General features: G+C 37.7%; 2 protein-coding genes across 5 annotated transcripts in view; both read left to right on the plus strand.

Annotated features, from left to right (window-relative positions):
• Positions 1-8,787, plus strand: part of kiaa0232 (KIAA0232 ortholog) — a 48,233-nt gene extending 39,446 nt beyond the window's left edge. The window contains exons 7-8 of one of the 3 annotated variants that reach the window (XR_007899266.1): positions 1,033-1,395; positions 4,922-5,030. Coding sequence is in view for 1 of the 3 variants with exons in the window: in XM_051717860.1 (XP_051573820.1) it covers positions 4,922-5,030; positions 5,193-5,209 (126 nt within the window). In the remaining 2 variants the exon portion in view is untranslated. Of the gene's footprint in view, positions 1-122; positions 1,396-4,921; positions 5,031-5,192 lie in introns of those variants that run through there. The other 2 variants (XR_007899267.1, XM_051717860.1) reach the window with 2 other exon arrangements.
• A 1,689-nt stretch (positions 8,788-10,476) lies between these two features.
• LOC127452439 (TBC1 domain family member 14-like) overlaps positions 10,477-16,773 on the plus strand; it is a 42,289-nt gene continuing 35,992 nt past the window's right edge. The window contains exons 1-3 of one of the 2 annotated variants that reach the window (XM_051717891.1): positions 10,477-10,786; positions 11,063-11,167; positions 15,705-16,410. In XM_051717891.1, the coding sequence (XP_051573851.1) occupies positions 11,107-11,167; positions 15,705-16,410 (767 nt within the window). In that variant the 5' untranslated portion in view covers positions 10,477-10,786; positions 11,063-11,106. Of the gene's footprint in view, positions 10,787-11,053; positions 11,168-15,704; positions 16,411-16,773 lie in introns of both variants that reach the window. The other variant, XM_051717881.1, reaches the window with a different exon arrangement.

Consider the following 16,773-nt stretch of genomic DNA (forward strand, 5'->3'; position numbering starts at 1 on the left):
TGTTGTCTGTTGATATTAACATTGAGCATGTTTACATGAATGTTCTAACACTCTTTTTATTTTACCCATTACCTCGATGTTGTGTTGCATGTAAACACCTTTACTGGTTTTTCCCTAAAAAGTGAAAATATAATAATAATAAAAATAATATTAATACGTTTTATTTATATAGCGCTTTTCAAAAACCCATGGTCGCTTTACAGGAATATCAAACAAAACAAAAGCATACATAGAGCACAAGAAAAAAAAACAGCAAGTGAAATTCATCTTGAAAATAACATGGAAAAAAATGGGAATTTTTTAAATCAGACATAAAAGGTGCAGCCCTAAGATTTGGAGGAAGTGAATTCCAAAGTTTAAGGGCCAGCCACACTGGTAGACCTAGTACCCATTGAAGCTAGTCTAAATTTTGGGACAGCCAAAAAGCCAGCATCAGAGGATGTTGAGGCGCAAGTTTATTAAGGGCATTGTAAGAGAGAATGAGGATCTTATACTGTAAATGCTGAATGATAGGCAGCCAGTGTAGGTTCTAAAGTATAGGAGTAATGTGTGCAGTTTTTTTTAACGCATAATAAGACGAGCTGGAGAGTTTTATACGTATTGTTAACATTTGAGTATTTTTGTAGACAAACCAATGTAAAGTGAATAACAATTTCAGCATCCTTGGGGCTTAAAGAGGAGCGAATTTGAGAGATGTTACGAAGATGGAAAAAGGCTGTTTTCAAAATCATACTAACATGTGAATCTAATGACAGTGCAGAATCAAAAATCACTTCAAGATTTTTAACTGTAGAGGAGGGCGAGATTAAATCACCATCAAGATCTAGCGTCATGCTTGAATATTTGGAAGTGAGTGATTTAAGACCAGTCAGCAATTCTTATCGGAGAAAAATTTAAGTGCTTAAGTTTGTGAATGCTGGAAGAAAGTGCTGGAAGAGGAAAAACAGAAGTTTGACAGAAGTGCTAATGTAGAGCTCAGTGTCATCCGCGTAACTGAAAATTTAACCCATGCTTTCTGATTATCTGACCTAGTGGCAGCATATAGATTATGAAAAGAATTGGGCCAACATCTGAACCCTGAGGCACCCCTGATTGTACCGCAGCAGTTGAGGACTTGTGTTTGTTATAAACAACAAATTGTTACCTATTAGTAAGATAGGAAGTGAACCAGTTTAAAGCTGTACCAGTGAAACCGATTTCTGGAAGATGGGTAAGTAGAATGTGATGAGAGACGGTGTCAAATGCAGAGCTCAGGTCAAGTAGTATTAGAATTTTTAGTGCACCTGAATCAGCAGAGAGAAGGAGATCATTAAAGACCCTCATTAATGCAGTTTCTGTACTATGTTTAGGCCGGAAACCAGACTGGAAAGGTTCATAAAGACTGTTAGCAGATAGGTAAGCATGCAGCTGAGAGGCAGCAACTCTTTCTAATACATTAAAAAGGAAAGGGAGGTTAGAAATAATCACATCACATTTGATCAGGGGGATGCGGTGCCACATCAAGAGGCTGCATAAGCTTTGAGATGTAGCAAAAAGTGTTCTGGGCTGCACAATTGAAATTAGCATTGACATTAGAAAGATAGGAAGAACATGCAGAATTGAGAGCTAAACTATATTAGGAAATGTGTTCAGAGTATGCTATAGAATGCACAGTGAGACAAGTCTTAAGAATCCGCTCGAGACGGCACCCCTTAGCTTTCATTGCTCTGAGCTCAGGAGTGAACCAAGGGGAGGAATGAGCCTGGATTTTATTGGAGCGTGATCATTCAAAACGAATGTAATACTTGAATTGTATAATTCTAGAATATCATAATTACTGGAGAGATTAGGACAAGTAGAAAGAGCAGAGGATGAGATAGAAGTTGAAAAGGAGAGAGGATCAATAGACTTCAAGTTACAATAGTGAACTGATGATTTCACATCTGGTTTACGGATAGAAAAACATGAAAATTCAATCAATTTGTGATCAGATATACCAATATTAGTTCCATCAACAGCAATGGTATCTAGACCAGATGAGCATAATCGATCCAGTGTATGACCATGTACAGTTGAAGTCAGAAGTTTACATACACTTAGGTTAAAGTCATTAAAACTCATTTTTTAACCACTCCACAGATATCATATTAGCAAACTTTAGTTTTGGCAAGTCGTTTATGACATCTACGTCGTGCATGACATGAGTAATTTTTCCAACAATTGTTTACAGTCAGATTGTTTCACTTTTAATTGACTATATCACAATTCCAGTGGATCAGAAGTGTACATACGTTAAGTTAGCTGTGCCTTTAAACAGCTTGGAAAATTCCAGAAAATGATGTCAAGCCTTTAGGCATTTAGCCAATTAGCTTCTGATAGGCTAATTGGAGGTGTACCTGTGGATGTATTTTAAGGTCTACCTTCAAACTCAGTGCCTCTTTGCTTGACATCATGTGAAAATCAAAAGAAATCAGCCAAGACATCAGAAAAAAAATGTGGACCTCCACAAGTCTGGTTCATCCTTGGGAGCAATTTCCAAACGCCTGAAGGTACCCTGTTCATCTTTACAAACAATAGTACGCAAGTATAAACACCATGGGACCACGCAGCCATCATACCGCTCATGAAGGAGACACATTCTATCTCCTAGAGATGAACATAGTTTGGTGCGAAAAGTGCAAATCAATCCCAGAACAACAGCAAAGGACCTTGTGAAGATGCTGGAGGAAACGGGTAGACAAGTATCTATATCTACAGTAAAACGAGTCCTATATTGACGTAATCTGAAAGGCTGCTCAGCAAGGAAGAAGCCACTGCTCCAAAACTGCCATAAAAAAGCCAGACTACAGTTTACAAGTGCACATGGGGACAAAGATCTTACTTTTTGGAGAAATTTCCTCTGGTCTGATGAAACAAAAATTAAACTGTTTGGCCATAATGACCATCGTTATGTTTGGAGGGAAAAGGGTGAGGCTTGCAAGCCGAAGAACAACATCCCAACCATGAAGCATGGGGGTGGCAGCATCATGTTGTGGGGGTGCTTTGCTACAGGAGGGACTGGTGCACTTCACAATATAGATGGCATCATGAGGAAGGAAAATTATGTGGATATATTGAAGCAACATCTCAAGAAATCAGCCAGGAAGTTAAAGCTTGGTCGCTAATGGGTCTTCCAAATAGACAATGACCACAAGCATACCTCCAAAGTTGTGGCAAAACGGCTTAAGGACAACAAAGTCAAGTTATTGGAGTGGCCATCACAAAGCCCTGCCCTCAATCCAAATGTGTGTCCAGAACTGAAAAAAGCATGTGCGAGCAAGGAGGCCTACAAACCTGACTCGGTTACACCAGTTCTGTCTGGAAGAATGGGCCAAAATTCCAGCAACTTATTATAAGAAGCTTGTAGAAGGCTACCCAAAATGTTTGACCCAAGTTAAACAATTTAAAGGCAATGCTACCAAATACTAACAAAGTGTATGTAATCTTCTGACCCACTGGGAATGTGATGAAAGAAATAAAAGCTGAAATAAATCATTCTCTCTACTATTATTCTGACATTTCACATTCTTAAAATAAAGTAGTGATCCTAACTGACCTAAGACAGGGAATACTTTCTACGATTAAATGTCAGGAACTGTGAAAAACTGAGTTTAAATGTATTTGGCTAAGGTGTATGTAAACTCCGATATGAATTCACAAGAAAATACAGAATTGGTATCTATGTATGTTAAGGTCTCCAAGTAATATAACAATAGTAGATAGAGCACAGGCAACAGTTAGGATTTCACATAGTTCTGACAAAAAGTTACAGTTCATTTTGGGAGGACGATAGACTAGTATTACAAGCATGGAAGAAAACTTAAATGCTAGATAATAAGAGTTAACCTAATGCGATTCTAAGGCTTTTACAGAGTTCAAATGTTTCAGAGTCAAGGCGGAAAAAGGACTTAAGTCCACGTAATTGTGATGATGAGTAGTTACACAACATCACAGAGATGTAGACGAAGTTGACAAGCAACTCAAATAGCACTAGGACTAAAAGTCAGAGGTCAGAAAATGTAATCTTCGAAATCTGCACCACGTGTTGCTAATCAGAAATCTCACTGGAGCACATCACAAACACCAAGCCGTAGTCCAGCCACAACACACAGTTCCAACTGCAAGACACAGTTAGTGAGAGAATGGGAACCTACTCCTCGCCAGTACCAAACGGATGAAGAGAGCATAACAAGGGCAGCAGAGGGCCGGGAGTGGTGCATCAGGTGAGTTAGCATTGTAACCAGGTAGTTTAGCATGAGGAGTTTAAGCAAATATCCAGCTGTATGATAAGATCTGAATAATCCAAATCGCAAATGAGACGGTCAATCCAGGGATTCAAAATGTCCAGCGAGCCAGTGATGATGGTCCAGCAGCCAAGGAGCTAGTCCAGCAGTTAGTCCAGTAGCGCGTATGAAGGAAAAACACAGATCCAAATAACATGCACCAGCAGCAAGAGACAATCCAGGTGTGTAAACAAAAAAAGAACGTCCATATGATGAAACCGAGCAGGGACCAGCAGTCTGATCAGAGAAAATTAACAAAATTAACCCTGTAAAGTCAAAGGTTGTTTGGCTCACCAGCTTGAACAGAGAGTGAAACAGGAGCCCTCAAACATCGTGTATCATATATGATACACACGGCGTTATAGGGTTAACAACCAGAGGAAGACTAGTAGAAGCGGCAGCCAGTCGCGCACAGCGTACCCTCAACGGAACCACAACATGCTCTCAACGGAAGTGAATAGTTGGATATAAACCTAGGAAGTGAATAGTGAATATAAACCTTTTGAGAAGTAAAAAAAAAAAAAAGTTACAATTCCAATGTATAAATCCTTACACATTTTATACATTTCTAATACTTAATGTTTCTTTCCTCTTTCTTTCTATGTGTCCTTACCTCACAGTTTACTCTGTTGAATTTTGGAGAACAGTGCTTAACTAATATCCAGCAAGAAGACTGCTGGTGGCAAAGTACGCTCTGTTCTCCTTTATTTCCAGATTCACAGTGCAGAGGTAAGAAACGTATTTGACATTAGGAGATCAACTGTACACTGCTATGACCCATTAGTCTATAAATAGGAAAGAAATCATGATTAAGTCAAATAATAGAAATTGCATTCAGTAGGAGTTTGTGTTGACTTTCGCATAAGATGTGTACCCTCCTTTATTTCCTAGGAAGCAGTAACATATGAATCTTCTGCTGAACACAGGCATACCAATGCAACTTTTCTCCTATCACCTTCAACCATAATCCAGAGGAGGGATGGGAAGATCCTCTCAAGAACAGCAAGCGCAGGGCCCACAGTGGGCTCTTAACAACACTGTCCTAAGCCCTGTTAATCTGTTCACTTGTAACAGCATACTGTATCAGCAAGAAGAAAATACAAAGAGAGGAAAGACATGGCAATAGGTTGAGCATACAGTTAGATAATTCTGTTCAACAGCATTTATTATTGACTCGTTTTCAGTCTGTTAATTCCAGGGTTGATCACAAAATAATTAAAAAGGCATAGTTAAACATTAAGAATGTTCTTTAATTTCCCCTTTATAAATTGTAGCTTCTCTTTTACGTTTGATCTAGGATACACTCTAGCTGAGGTCCTACTGATTGTGCATGTGCTTGTGAACCTAGTCTCAGTCCTAATAGTATAAGTTTCTGTGACCTAACTATGAATACTCAGAAGTCTGGTTGGAAGCACTATGATTGCACCCCTTTCCGCAAATAATTTATTTTGCTTTTTGCATTTTTCTTCCAAATTATTTGTAGAGGATAGAGTTGTGTGAGGTTTGGTGTGTTGAAGGAAAAAGTGCTGTATGTTTTTGTTCCCACCGCCACTTTTATGTGCTGTTTTCATTCAACCTTTTTTTAATGTTCCCATTCAATTCCACGGAGCTTTGACAGCATCTTAGAAAAATACAACATGGTAAGAAGTTAATACAATAATCAAACTGAAAAACAAAGCTGATGCAAAATTGTAGGTTATAAGAGAGACCCTTACAATGATTTACATCCTTTAAATTAGAAGACACTTTCTTTGCTTTAGTAATCCTTTTAGTACAGCCATTGTGATGAATGGATTTAAATTGATTTGACTATTGGTTTAAACATTCTTTCTCCCCAATATGTTTTGATTTAGGTTGCTTCATTTGTGAAATTATCTTTCATAAAAATTTAATGTGGATGTGAGTTATGATTTCAAAGAATGGTTTACATTTTCCTGAATACAAGTTTTGACCCAGCTACCAATTCATACAGGTTTTTTTTTTTTTTTTTTTTTTTTTTTTTACTATTACATCTTAAAGTTGATATTGTATACCAGTTTGGTAGTGCAGCCATAATTTTATGTATAATTTCTTTTAAGCACTGCATAAAGGTCCGCTTATAGGTATTTCAGTTACATTTCCACCCAACCCCCTTCTCATCAAAAGTGTGACTACTGATAATTCTAGTATAATATGGCTTTATTAATTTTTGTAAACAAGAAAAGTGCTAATGTGTGTTTCCAGTAACGGCAAATTGCTTGAAGGGTGTTTGATTTCATAAACATTTCTGGCTAACTTTTCTACCAGAAATCGGTTGCCGTTTCCTTGTATACTAATAATACATCATACACGCAGCATGGGCAGTACTCAGCAGGATCTAAACTAAAAGGGGTGATTTAAAAGCAATATAATATTTTAGCACACTATAACTCTGCAACCTTTTATATTGTTGTATTTGATATGTTTTGTGTGTTAAGTGCTAAGAGGAACATACAAAGGTTTTATTTCTGAGGTATGTTGGCTTTTGTTTGCTGGTTTATTTTCTTTTTCCAGTGAATGAGCCCTAAATGACTTTGTACTCAGTATGAAAGGTTGCTTGACTATATACATATTTTAAGAGGTTTGGAATGGAATATGGTAGAGAATGTAATGCAAAAAAGCTATTTGGTTTAAAAGTTCCAGATTCTTCATTGTTACTTTTTCATACTGCAAAATCTAGTCCATGCTAAATTTCACATTTTGAATTCCGTCTTTTACTATATTATCAGTTCACTTTTATCTGCTTCTGTTTAATGTAGATAATTAACAATTCTGTGACCTTAATTTATAGACAACTTTGATTCAATGTATGGTGTCTAGCCTGCCATCTGCTGGATTTACTCTAGGTTGAACTGCTCCCCATTAATTCAGTGTCTTTGTTACATATGTATCTACATGAAAAAATGTGTACATTTATACTACACAAGCAGATTGTAAATGGTATGAAGTAGCATAAGGAAATTTGGGACTTGGGAACCAAATTTTTATTTTTTGAAAGAGTTTGTTTTTCACTTTGCGTTGCATTAAAAATATATTTTGGTATGCAGCGTTTATGTACCAAAGTGGAAAATGGAGTCTCAAAGAATTTAAATCGTTATATAAAGATGCTATACTTTTTCCACACTCACATGTATGTGTTTCTGCATTGGTAGAGCATTAGTTGCTAAATACTTTCATATAAAGGGGGATTGGAATATGACCAGGAGTTGGAAAATTTTCACCCCAATAAGCATTATGACCAACAAATTTCTTTGAAAAATGTTTACTTAAGACAGGAGAATTAATTTTTATTTTATTTTTATTTATTTTTTTTGCATCCACTTTCGTTTACAAAATGCCATGTCTAAGAAATTTGAAATTTGCTTATGCTTCTTTGCGTGTAAGAATGTCTTGTTTTGTTGGCTTTTTTTTTTTTTTTTTAAACCTACACGTCAAGCCCTTGGATTAAATTGCAAAACAAAATAAATTCTAAAGACACTTATGCATTGGTGCTACCGTTCATACACTACATCTAAGATGTAATGTACAAATTTGCATTGGCCTAAAAAGATGTGTGCACACTTGGTAATTCCTATTAACAAATTTGTTTGGTTACAGGTTAGGCCTTGTTCTTCAGACTAGGTCAAGGTCTAGGGTTTGGTCCCAGACTATCTTAAAAATGTATAGTGGTAGAAATCCAGCATGATGGGTTACGATTAACATGTTACATTGCAGTTCTATTTTTCTCGTTTAAAATACTGTTGACGATTCCAAAATGCAGTTAGACATAGTTGGTATTGTGTTCTTTATTCTCAAGCACTTCTAATGAAAAGTTCCATCCTTAAGTGGGCAGTCATCTAAGACAAAGGTGTTTGTCTTTCTTGAATTAGATGGGCTTATATTAAGAAGTTTGTTTTAAGGGCGCGTGGTTGTCAGAGGACAAAATAATTTAAATTTAAGCAGCATTTTGAGAGAGGACAAATATTACTTTTGTAAATGTTATGTGTGACAGTCAAGTATCACATAGGCAGATGATTTAAAGTTACAGAAATTTGATATACAGTTCCTCTTTTTTTGAACTGATTATTTTAAAATGTTTGAACAAACAAAAACAAAAAAAGAGTGAAATACAAAAGTTTTATTTTATCATCTTTCAAGGCATTATTATTATTATTATTTTTTTTTTTTTTTTTTTTTTAATGTGTGTGTTTTTGTGTGTGGTGGTTTGGGTGCTGGAGAAAGACTTTAGACAGTATAGGTGGGAGACGGAAAATTTCATTTATTTGCCATCTTGTTTCTTTTCCGAGATTTTAGTTTGGTTTTGTATTTTGGAAGGTGGTGCCAAACAAATCAGTGTGTTTTGAAAGAGGGCAGCTTTGCTGAATTGTCTCTCCATTTTCTCTTTGTAACAGCTTCTTAAACGGAGCCCAACCCTGTATCTTCCTCTGAATACCTGATTAAAGTCACCAAACCCCAGCACAGACACAAAGTTGGTTGAGTGTTGTTTTAATGCCATGTATTTGGTTTTATTGTAAAGTTTCTAAACCTTTCACAAAGATTAAAATAAGTTTTCTATTTATTTGAAACCGCAGGAGAGAGCCATTTTTAAATGATTGGTATTATATGTTGAATAGGTCACTGTTAAAAATGCTGGTCTGGATTTCTAGGCACAGATTAAGTTTTTACCCTAGTCAACCTGGATATAATACAATCAAACAGTGCTTAATCTGCAAATGTAAACATGGCCTTTAAAGATTTTCCAACACAAATTATAATTGGAAAATTACATTTTAAACACTGTATTTATATTTTCAAAGGATATTCTAAGTATTTTCACTCTGTAGATCTGATTAAATGCCATACACTGTTCTAGCCACAATACAATCCAGCTACAAAGTTGCACACTCCAAATGCACAAAAGCAGTCCATAATAACACTTGTCACCAAACTGAGATGAAGAACTAACATTGTGTACAAGAAAAGTGTTTAACTGATAACATTTAATCTATGAAAGTGAACTATACAGGCCCACTCCTGAATATTCTCTTTTAATGGGAAAGTTCACCCCAAAATAAAATTCTCATCATTTATTCACCCTCATACCGTCCCAGATGTGTATGACTTTCTTCTACAGAACACAAACAAAGATCATCTCAGCTCTCCTTACAATGCAAGTGAATGGTGCCCAAAGCTTTGAAGCTCCAAAAAGCATATTAAGGCAGCATAAAAGGAATAGCCTACATATGACTTTAGTGGTTTAATCCATGTCGTCTTAAGCGATCCAACTGGATTTGGGTGAGAACAGACCAAAATATAGCTGCTTTTTTATTGTAAATCTTGACAGCAGTCACCTTGGTGATCATTATTTCAAGCTTGATTACACTTCCTAGCGCCATCTAGCGCTCCGTGCATGCGTCAAGCACTAGCAAGTGTAATGATTGCAATGGCAATATGTACAGTGATAAAGCAGCTACATTTTGGTCTGTTCTCACCCAAAAACGAGTTAGATCGCTTCAGAAGATATGGATTAAACCCTAGAGTCTTATGGATTACTTTTATGCTGCCTTTATGTGCTTTCTGGAGCTTCACAGTTTTGGCCATCATTCACTTGCATTGTATGGACCTACAGAGCTGAGATATTCTTCTAGAAATCTTCATTTGTGTTCTGCAGAAGAATGAAAGTCATACACATCTGGGATGGTATGAGGGTGAGTAAATGATGAGAGAATTTTCATTTTTGGGTGAACTAACCCTTTAAGTACTTCTAAACGGTATCTTGTTTCGTTTTACATATCTAGACCGTCTTTTTGATGAAATACTGACATGATTTTCTTGTAAAGATGCTGTAAGGAATTAAGGAGACCTCAAACATCCTAGTGCAGGTTTGGGGTTTGTATTAGTTACTATGACAGCAGACTGCCTATTGGTTACTGATAAAATACAGCCTACAGCTGTAAACTTTCATTACTAAGCTATTTAAAAAAAAAAAAAAAAACGAGCAATAAAGCGTATCAACGGTTAACCAAACTTCCTGATCGTTTTCACCTTCACATGGTGTCTACACTGTAAGCGAGAAACTAGTAGGCTTCCATTATAAGGAACGAAGCGAAAGCGACGCGCCAGTCCACGAGCTCGCGTTGCGCACGTTGATTGTAATGGAAGCGTTCAAGTCGCGTCGCGTCGCGAGCGGTGTACAGTGTCTACAGGGCACAATAGGTCACTTCCTGATTTACTGACTGTCGGCAGTATGTCCAAACACTTTCAAACAGCTCTGCTGCTCTTCCTCTCTTTACATAACAACGTTTTGGGAGAATAAAACGGCAAGTTATCGCTACAGGTGGAAACAGCAACAGTTTTTCACTTTATTTGAGAAAGAGCTGCACTGCACGCCGTCTCGCGGCAGGTGAATTCATCGATGCGTATGTTTTACTGGCACGTTTATATCGGTTTGAGGGTGTTTTAAAATGGCGCTGGCAGCATCAGAACAGGTAAGATACTTTTCAGCTATTAGCTTTAATCATCCGCAAAAGTTTAAATATATCAAGCCCTTACAGTCACTTATAGTAATATAGCGCAAGAGTTGGAGAAACTCTTCTTATGTTTAGGAGAGACTGAGTGAAGTGCACTAGCAAGGCGAAAAGTTGTTGGTTATAAGATAGGTTTATAGCACAGATGATAAAAGAAATCCAGAAGTGCTGTCACTATGTAATATTGATAGCGATGACTAGTGTTTGATGATGTTTTGTGTATTGGAGGGTCGGCAGTGAGGATGAAGGGGTGATGGCGCACACACACCTGCAGCAGGATCATGGCAGAAGCAGAACACACGTCCATTGACAGCAACACAAACTGTCATCACAGTAAAGATGGTGAGTTGAGTTGAGTAAGCATCCATGCAACAGGTTCTGCTCCATCCAGGGGCGTAGATTCCAGGGGGATATAATAATCAATTCATCAATACAAGCAAATACAACCCCCCATGGTTAACATGTAAATTCTTCATACTGTAAGAATTACCCCCCCCCCCCCATGTTCAAGCCAAATCTGCGCCCTTGGCTCCAACCAGATTTATAATGATAATTTAGACTATATGTACATTAAAATATCGGCCAAACTGTCTATTTGTGGTCTTTCATGTAACAAAACCGGCAGTAATATACAATTTAGTATTAGCATGATTACATTTATGTTGCTGATACTTACTAGTGGAAACTTAAAAGATTACTTCAACAGGTGGCTCAGACACTAAGGCAAAAACATAAGTTACAGTTAGAACTCAGGGCTAATATACAAATATAGTTTTGCAAAGTAGAACGAGAGAAACTACAGTAGCTGATGTAAGCTGGTAGTGTTGTGGGCATAATAAGGTATAATATTGTATTGTAGCTGTTTTGTATTCAAATTATGTCTGTAGTCAATGGGCCCGGTACAATTTCTTTTGTTAGGTCCCCTTTCCTCCTGGTCCAGTGAGAAGGCTTTACCATAGAGGACCTTAGTTGGTCCCCCTCAGCATTCCCCATTGTTGACAACCCCCCTACCCCCAATTGAGGTGAAAATCTGAGGTGCCGTTAAGAGCTAAGACTTATTTGTTTCTAGTTTTATTTAGAAGAATAGGAGAATTTAGATTTACACTCACTGAGCACTTTATTAGTAACACTATGGTCCTAATAAAGTGCCTATGTTGTCTTCTGCTGTTGTAGCCCATCTGCCTCGAGGTTTGACATGTTGTGCATTCTGAGATGCTATTCTGCTCACTACAGTTGTACAGAATGATTATCTGAGTTACTGTTTTCTGTCAGCTCGAACCAGTCTGGTCATTCTCTGTTGATCTCTCTAATCAACAAGGCATTTCCATCCCAGAACTGCCACTCACTGGATGTTTTTTGTTTTTGGCACCATTCTGAGTAAATTCTAGAGACTGTTGTGTGTGAAAATCCCAGAAGATCAGCAGTTACAGAAATACTCAAACCAGCCCATCTGGCACCAACAATCATGCCATGGTCGAAACCACTGAGATCACATTTCCCCCCTTTCTGATGGTTGATGTGAACATTAACTGAAGCTCCTGACCCATATCTGCATGATTTTATACATTACACTGCTGTCGCATGAATAAGTAGATGTACAGGTGTTCCTAATAAAGTGCTACATGAGTGTAGGTGGTTTTCGTAATGGGCACGTTTCTGCCATCCGAATCCAAGTGCGTTTGTTCATGCCTGTATCTGGTTTCTGACTCACTTATGATTCTGTGAAACCCCGGTGCTTTTCCGTCATCAACTTGTTTCATCATAAACGTGCACATGATGAAGAACAACATGGATCGCTATATTTTGTTTTTTTAATTTTTTTTATTTAGTGCCATTATGTGCACCACAGTGAACGACACTTGCGCCTCTGTGCGTCGCATGCCATAATTCAGCAGGTGTGCATTGCGAGCAATGTATTTGCAGCCCTGCTTGCTTTGCACGTTCACTCAGGCACATATCTAAAAGGCACCTCTTCTGTGTCCCACAGCATTCCCCTGCCACTCATGGTGCACGTGTGTGTGTTTTTTTTGTGCAGCTGGTGATATCATCATACTTGAGCATAAACATGGCTAATGTACAAAGGTGCCTGGAATTGTTCCTGGCAGGCAGCAGAGACCCAAACCCCACCTCCTATCCCAAATCCTAACCATATAGAGCCTGTAAGGCTAATTAGGCTACCAGGAACAGTTAGGGGCACCCTACTCCCATCGCGCAAAAAAACATGCGCTAGTTATTTTACTTCCTTAACAAGTGCTGACTCTAGTACAGGTTGCGTTCTCACTCATGCAGACTGTGCCACAGTTCTATTTCAGACCACCTCCTACAGGTAGTCTCAGGTTTTTTTCAATTTTTCATGCAAACTGTACTCTGTTTCGGACTAAACTTCCAGTTAGAAAACCCCCTTAGTTTATGTAAGTAGGAATGCAGGGGTGAGGGATTTTAACTTATTTTTTCTTGTCTTATCCTCCCTATACATGCAAATAATCTTTGGTCTAATTTTAGGATCAGTTCAGGCCACAAACACTTTTCTGGTAGGGACTGGTCTTCAATAATACATGTGAGAAAAAATGTTTTTCTAGATATGTAGCAACCTGGTTGTTAACTCTTGTAAACATGTAATCTCTTTCATGCAATCTCAATTCCTTAATTCTCAAACTGTTTGTCCCTGATACTTCCGAGAATGTTAGAGGATGCTGATTGCCATAAGAATGGTTGCATCACAGAGCAGTATTTCACAAGCATTAGCAGTACATACACTACATCCTGCCCCTGATGTGGGCTGCACTGTGACCAACCCTATGAGTACAAGTGGGACTGCACCCTGACATGAGAGAACATACTGATAATTTTATTCTCATTTATAATTTTTTTTTCTTCTAAATATAGAAGATCTGTATGGGCTGGGTCACCTTTGAAATTGTTAAACTGCTGTTATTGTTTAAAGGCATGTATTGTTGCAGTATTAAAGTATTATTGAAATCCAGCAGTTACTGATACACTTTCAATAGATAATTTCATGGTCTTGTTGAGAAGTTTTATATCCACAAGCAAAGGTTGGCTTGTGCACTATATATATATATATATATATATATATATATATATATATATATATATATATATATATATATAATATATATACACACACACAGTTGTGCTCAAAAGTTTGCATACCCTGGCAGAAATTGTGAAATTTTGGCATTGTCTTTTATTTAAGGATAGTGATCATATGAAGCCATTTATTATCACATAGTTGTTTGGCTCTTTTTTTAAATCATAATGTAACAGAAATCACCCAAATGGCCCTGATCAAAAGTTTCATACCCTTGAATGCTTGGCCTTGTTACAGACACACAAGGTGACACACACAGGTTTAAATGGCAATTAAAGGTTAATTTCCCCACACCTGTGGCTTTTTAAATTGCAATTAGTGTCTGTGTATTAATAGTCAAAGAGTTTGTTAGCTCTCACGTGGATGCACTGAGCAGGCTAGATACTGAGCCATGAGGAGCAGAAAAGAACTGTCAGAAGACCTGCGTAACAAGGTAATGGAACTTTATAAAGATGGAAAAGGATATAAAAAGATATCCAAAGCCTTGAAAATGCCAGTCAGTACTGTTCAATCACTTATTAAGAAGTGGAAAATTTGGGGATCTCCTGATACCAAGCCAAGGTCAGGTAGACCAAGAAAGATTTCAGCCACAACTGCCAGAAGAATTGTTCGGGATACAAAGAAAAACCCACAGGTAACCTCAGGAGAAATACAGGCTGCTCTGGAAAAAGACAGTGTGGTTGTTTCAAGGAGCACAATACGACGATATTTGAACAAAAATGAGCTGCATGGTCGAGTTGCCAGAAAGAAGCCAATGTCACAAAAAAACTGGTTACAATATGCCGGACAACACCTTGACATGCCTCACAGCTTCTGGCACACTGTAATTTCAATTATGGTCACAACCATAAGCGCTATGTTTGGAGAGGGGTCAACAAGTATTGTGCTCCTTGAAACAACCACACTGTCTTTTTCCAGACAACTATGTGATAATAAATGGCTTCATATGATCAATCCTATTTTCTAAATCAATTCCAAAATTTCACAATTTCTGCCAGGGTATGCAAACTTTTGAGCACAACTGTACATACATTTTTTTTTTTTAATTTGCAGCAGGTGAAGGCACTGTGTGAATTTACTGAACCATATTCACCTAGGGGAAGAATAACCTGTAGAGCTCGTATTGGTAGCTGCCTCTCCCATTGTGTGCTATGCAGCTGTATCAGGCACAACATGAATATCTTGCTTGTCATAGTGAGCTAACATTGTTTTTTGTTTGTTTTTTTCAGTTTGTCTTTAATGTTGAGGACCATCTATATCTATTGGGCTGTTCCCAATCATTCTCACTCTATCCCCTTAAGAAAATCAAAGAGCTAATTTTGGGGGGAGATATTGTGTGTGTGTATGTATGTATGTATGTATGTGTGCGTGTGTGTGTGTGTGTGTGTGTGTATATATATATATATATATATATATATATATATATATATATATATATATATATATATATATATATATATATATATATATAATAGATTTAGTTACCTTCATAAAGAAATGCCATCATGCAGTTCCTCACAAAAATAGAATTTTAATGTAAATTCTATCAATAAAAATTAATAATCAGTGATATCAATGATAAAAATGTGTGATTACCATAACTAGGGAAATAATCAACAATTTTTGTCATAATCACAGCCCTAAAACTATTATGTAAAACATTATTAAATATCAGGAGGCAGTCAGTTTTTACACATATGACTGAATGCTTACAGATATTACCTTATTCCCTCATCAAGACCAATCTAAATTTGTAATGTACCTTTCTAGGTTCACAAGTCTCTTCGGTCAGTGACTCCTCCTCCATCCAGATTGCCCCCAAGACTCTCATCCAAAGCCATCTCAACCATCACATGCCCTCAGACTCTCAGCCAAAACATGTCTCTCTCAGCTGCAAGCCATTCACTCCCTTTATTGGCCAATGTGATGAGGATCGCAGTAGCTTGGCCTCTCAAGACTCTGGTATCCCCACCCTTGAGGTCAACCCTCCTGAGCATATCCATGCTCGAGTCACCACTGCTGAGCTGGTTGTTCCACCTGCACACGATGATAATCCAGCAACACTAAACTTGGATGTCTCAGATAACTCCTTACTTAAGTCTTCCACCTTCCCCCGTTGTGACTTTGACTCAGTGCGTCTCTACAGCGCAAGTGGACTCTGCAGTGGGGCAGGCAAGGGTACGTTGAACCGTAGTGATGATATTTCAGTCTGCAGTGTGTCCAGTTTAAGTACTGAGTTTTCTGCCACATTGTCAGTCAGTAATGAGGACTTCCTAGACTTCATGGTTACATCAGAGTCCAGTGCCATTGTTACATTTGAGAATGAAGATGTCATGCACCGTTCGGGCATCTCACTGTCACCCCCCACTGACCTACACGACAAGCTGAGCAGCCCACAACGTCAGCCCGTGGGACTGTCAGCACCACATGAGGCCAGGCCGAAAAGACTGGGTCCTCTTGCCAGCTTCTTCCACAGGTATTGAAGCATTTGCATTCGTAATGTAGTTAAACTTACATAAAGAAACCACTGATTCATTCAATAGTATGATTCGCTTATGATTTTGCATATTTTTCATATTTTTTGTTTCTGTATGTCTTTCAAATAATGTTGCATCTGGAGATGCACTGATGTATCGACCTAACTTCATAATCGGCCAATAAAAGCAATTATCTGCACTATCATACATTGGACAATTGTTTAAAGGGGTCATGAGGTGAAGAATCAAATTATTCTTTGATCTTTTGATATTTAAGAGGTCATTGTACTATAAAACCTTACTGTAAGTTTCAGAACTCAAAACTTCTTCCTCACTGCAGAAAGAGCATTTGTTAAAACCAA

This window comes from Myxocyprinus asiaticus, chromosome 2, assembly GCF_019703515.2.
Source record: "Myxocyprinus asiaticus isolate MX2 ecotype Aquarium Trade chromosome 2, UBuf_Myxa_2, whole genome shotgun sequence".
In the NCBI taxonomy this organism is placed as follows: domain Eukaryota; kingdom Metazoa; phylum Chordata; class Actinopteri; order Cypriniformes; family Catostomidae; genus Myxocyprinus; species Myxocyprinus asiaticus.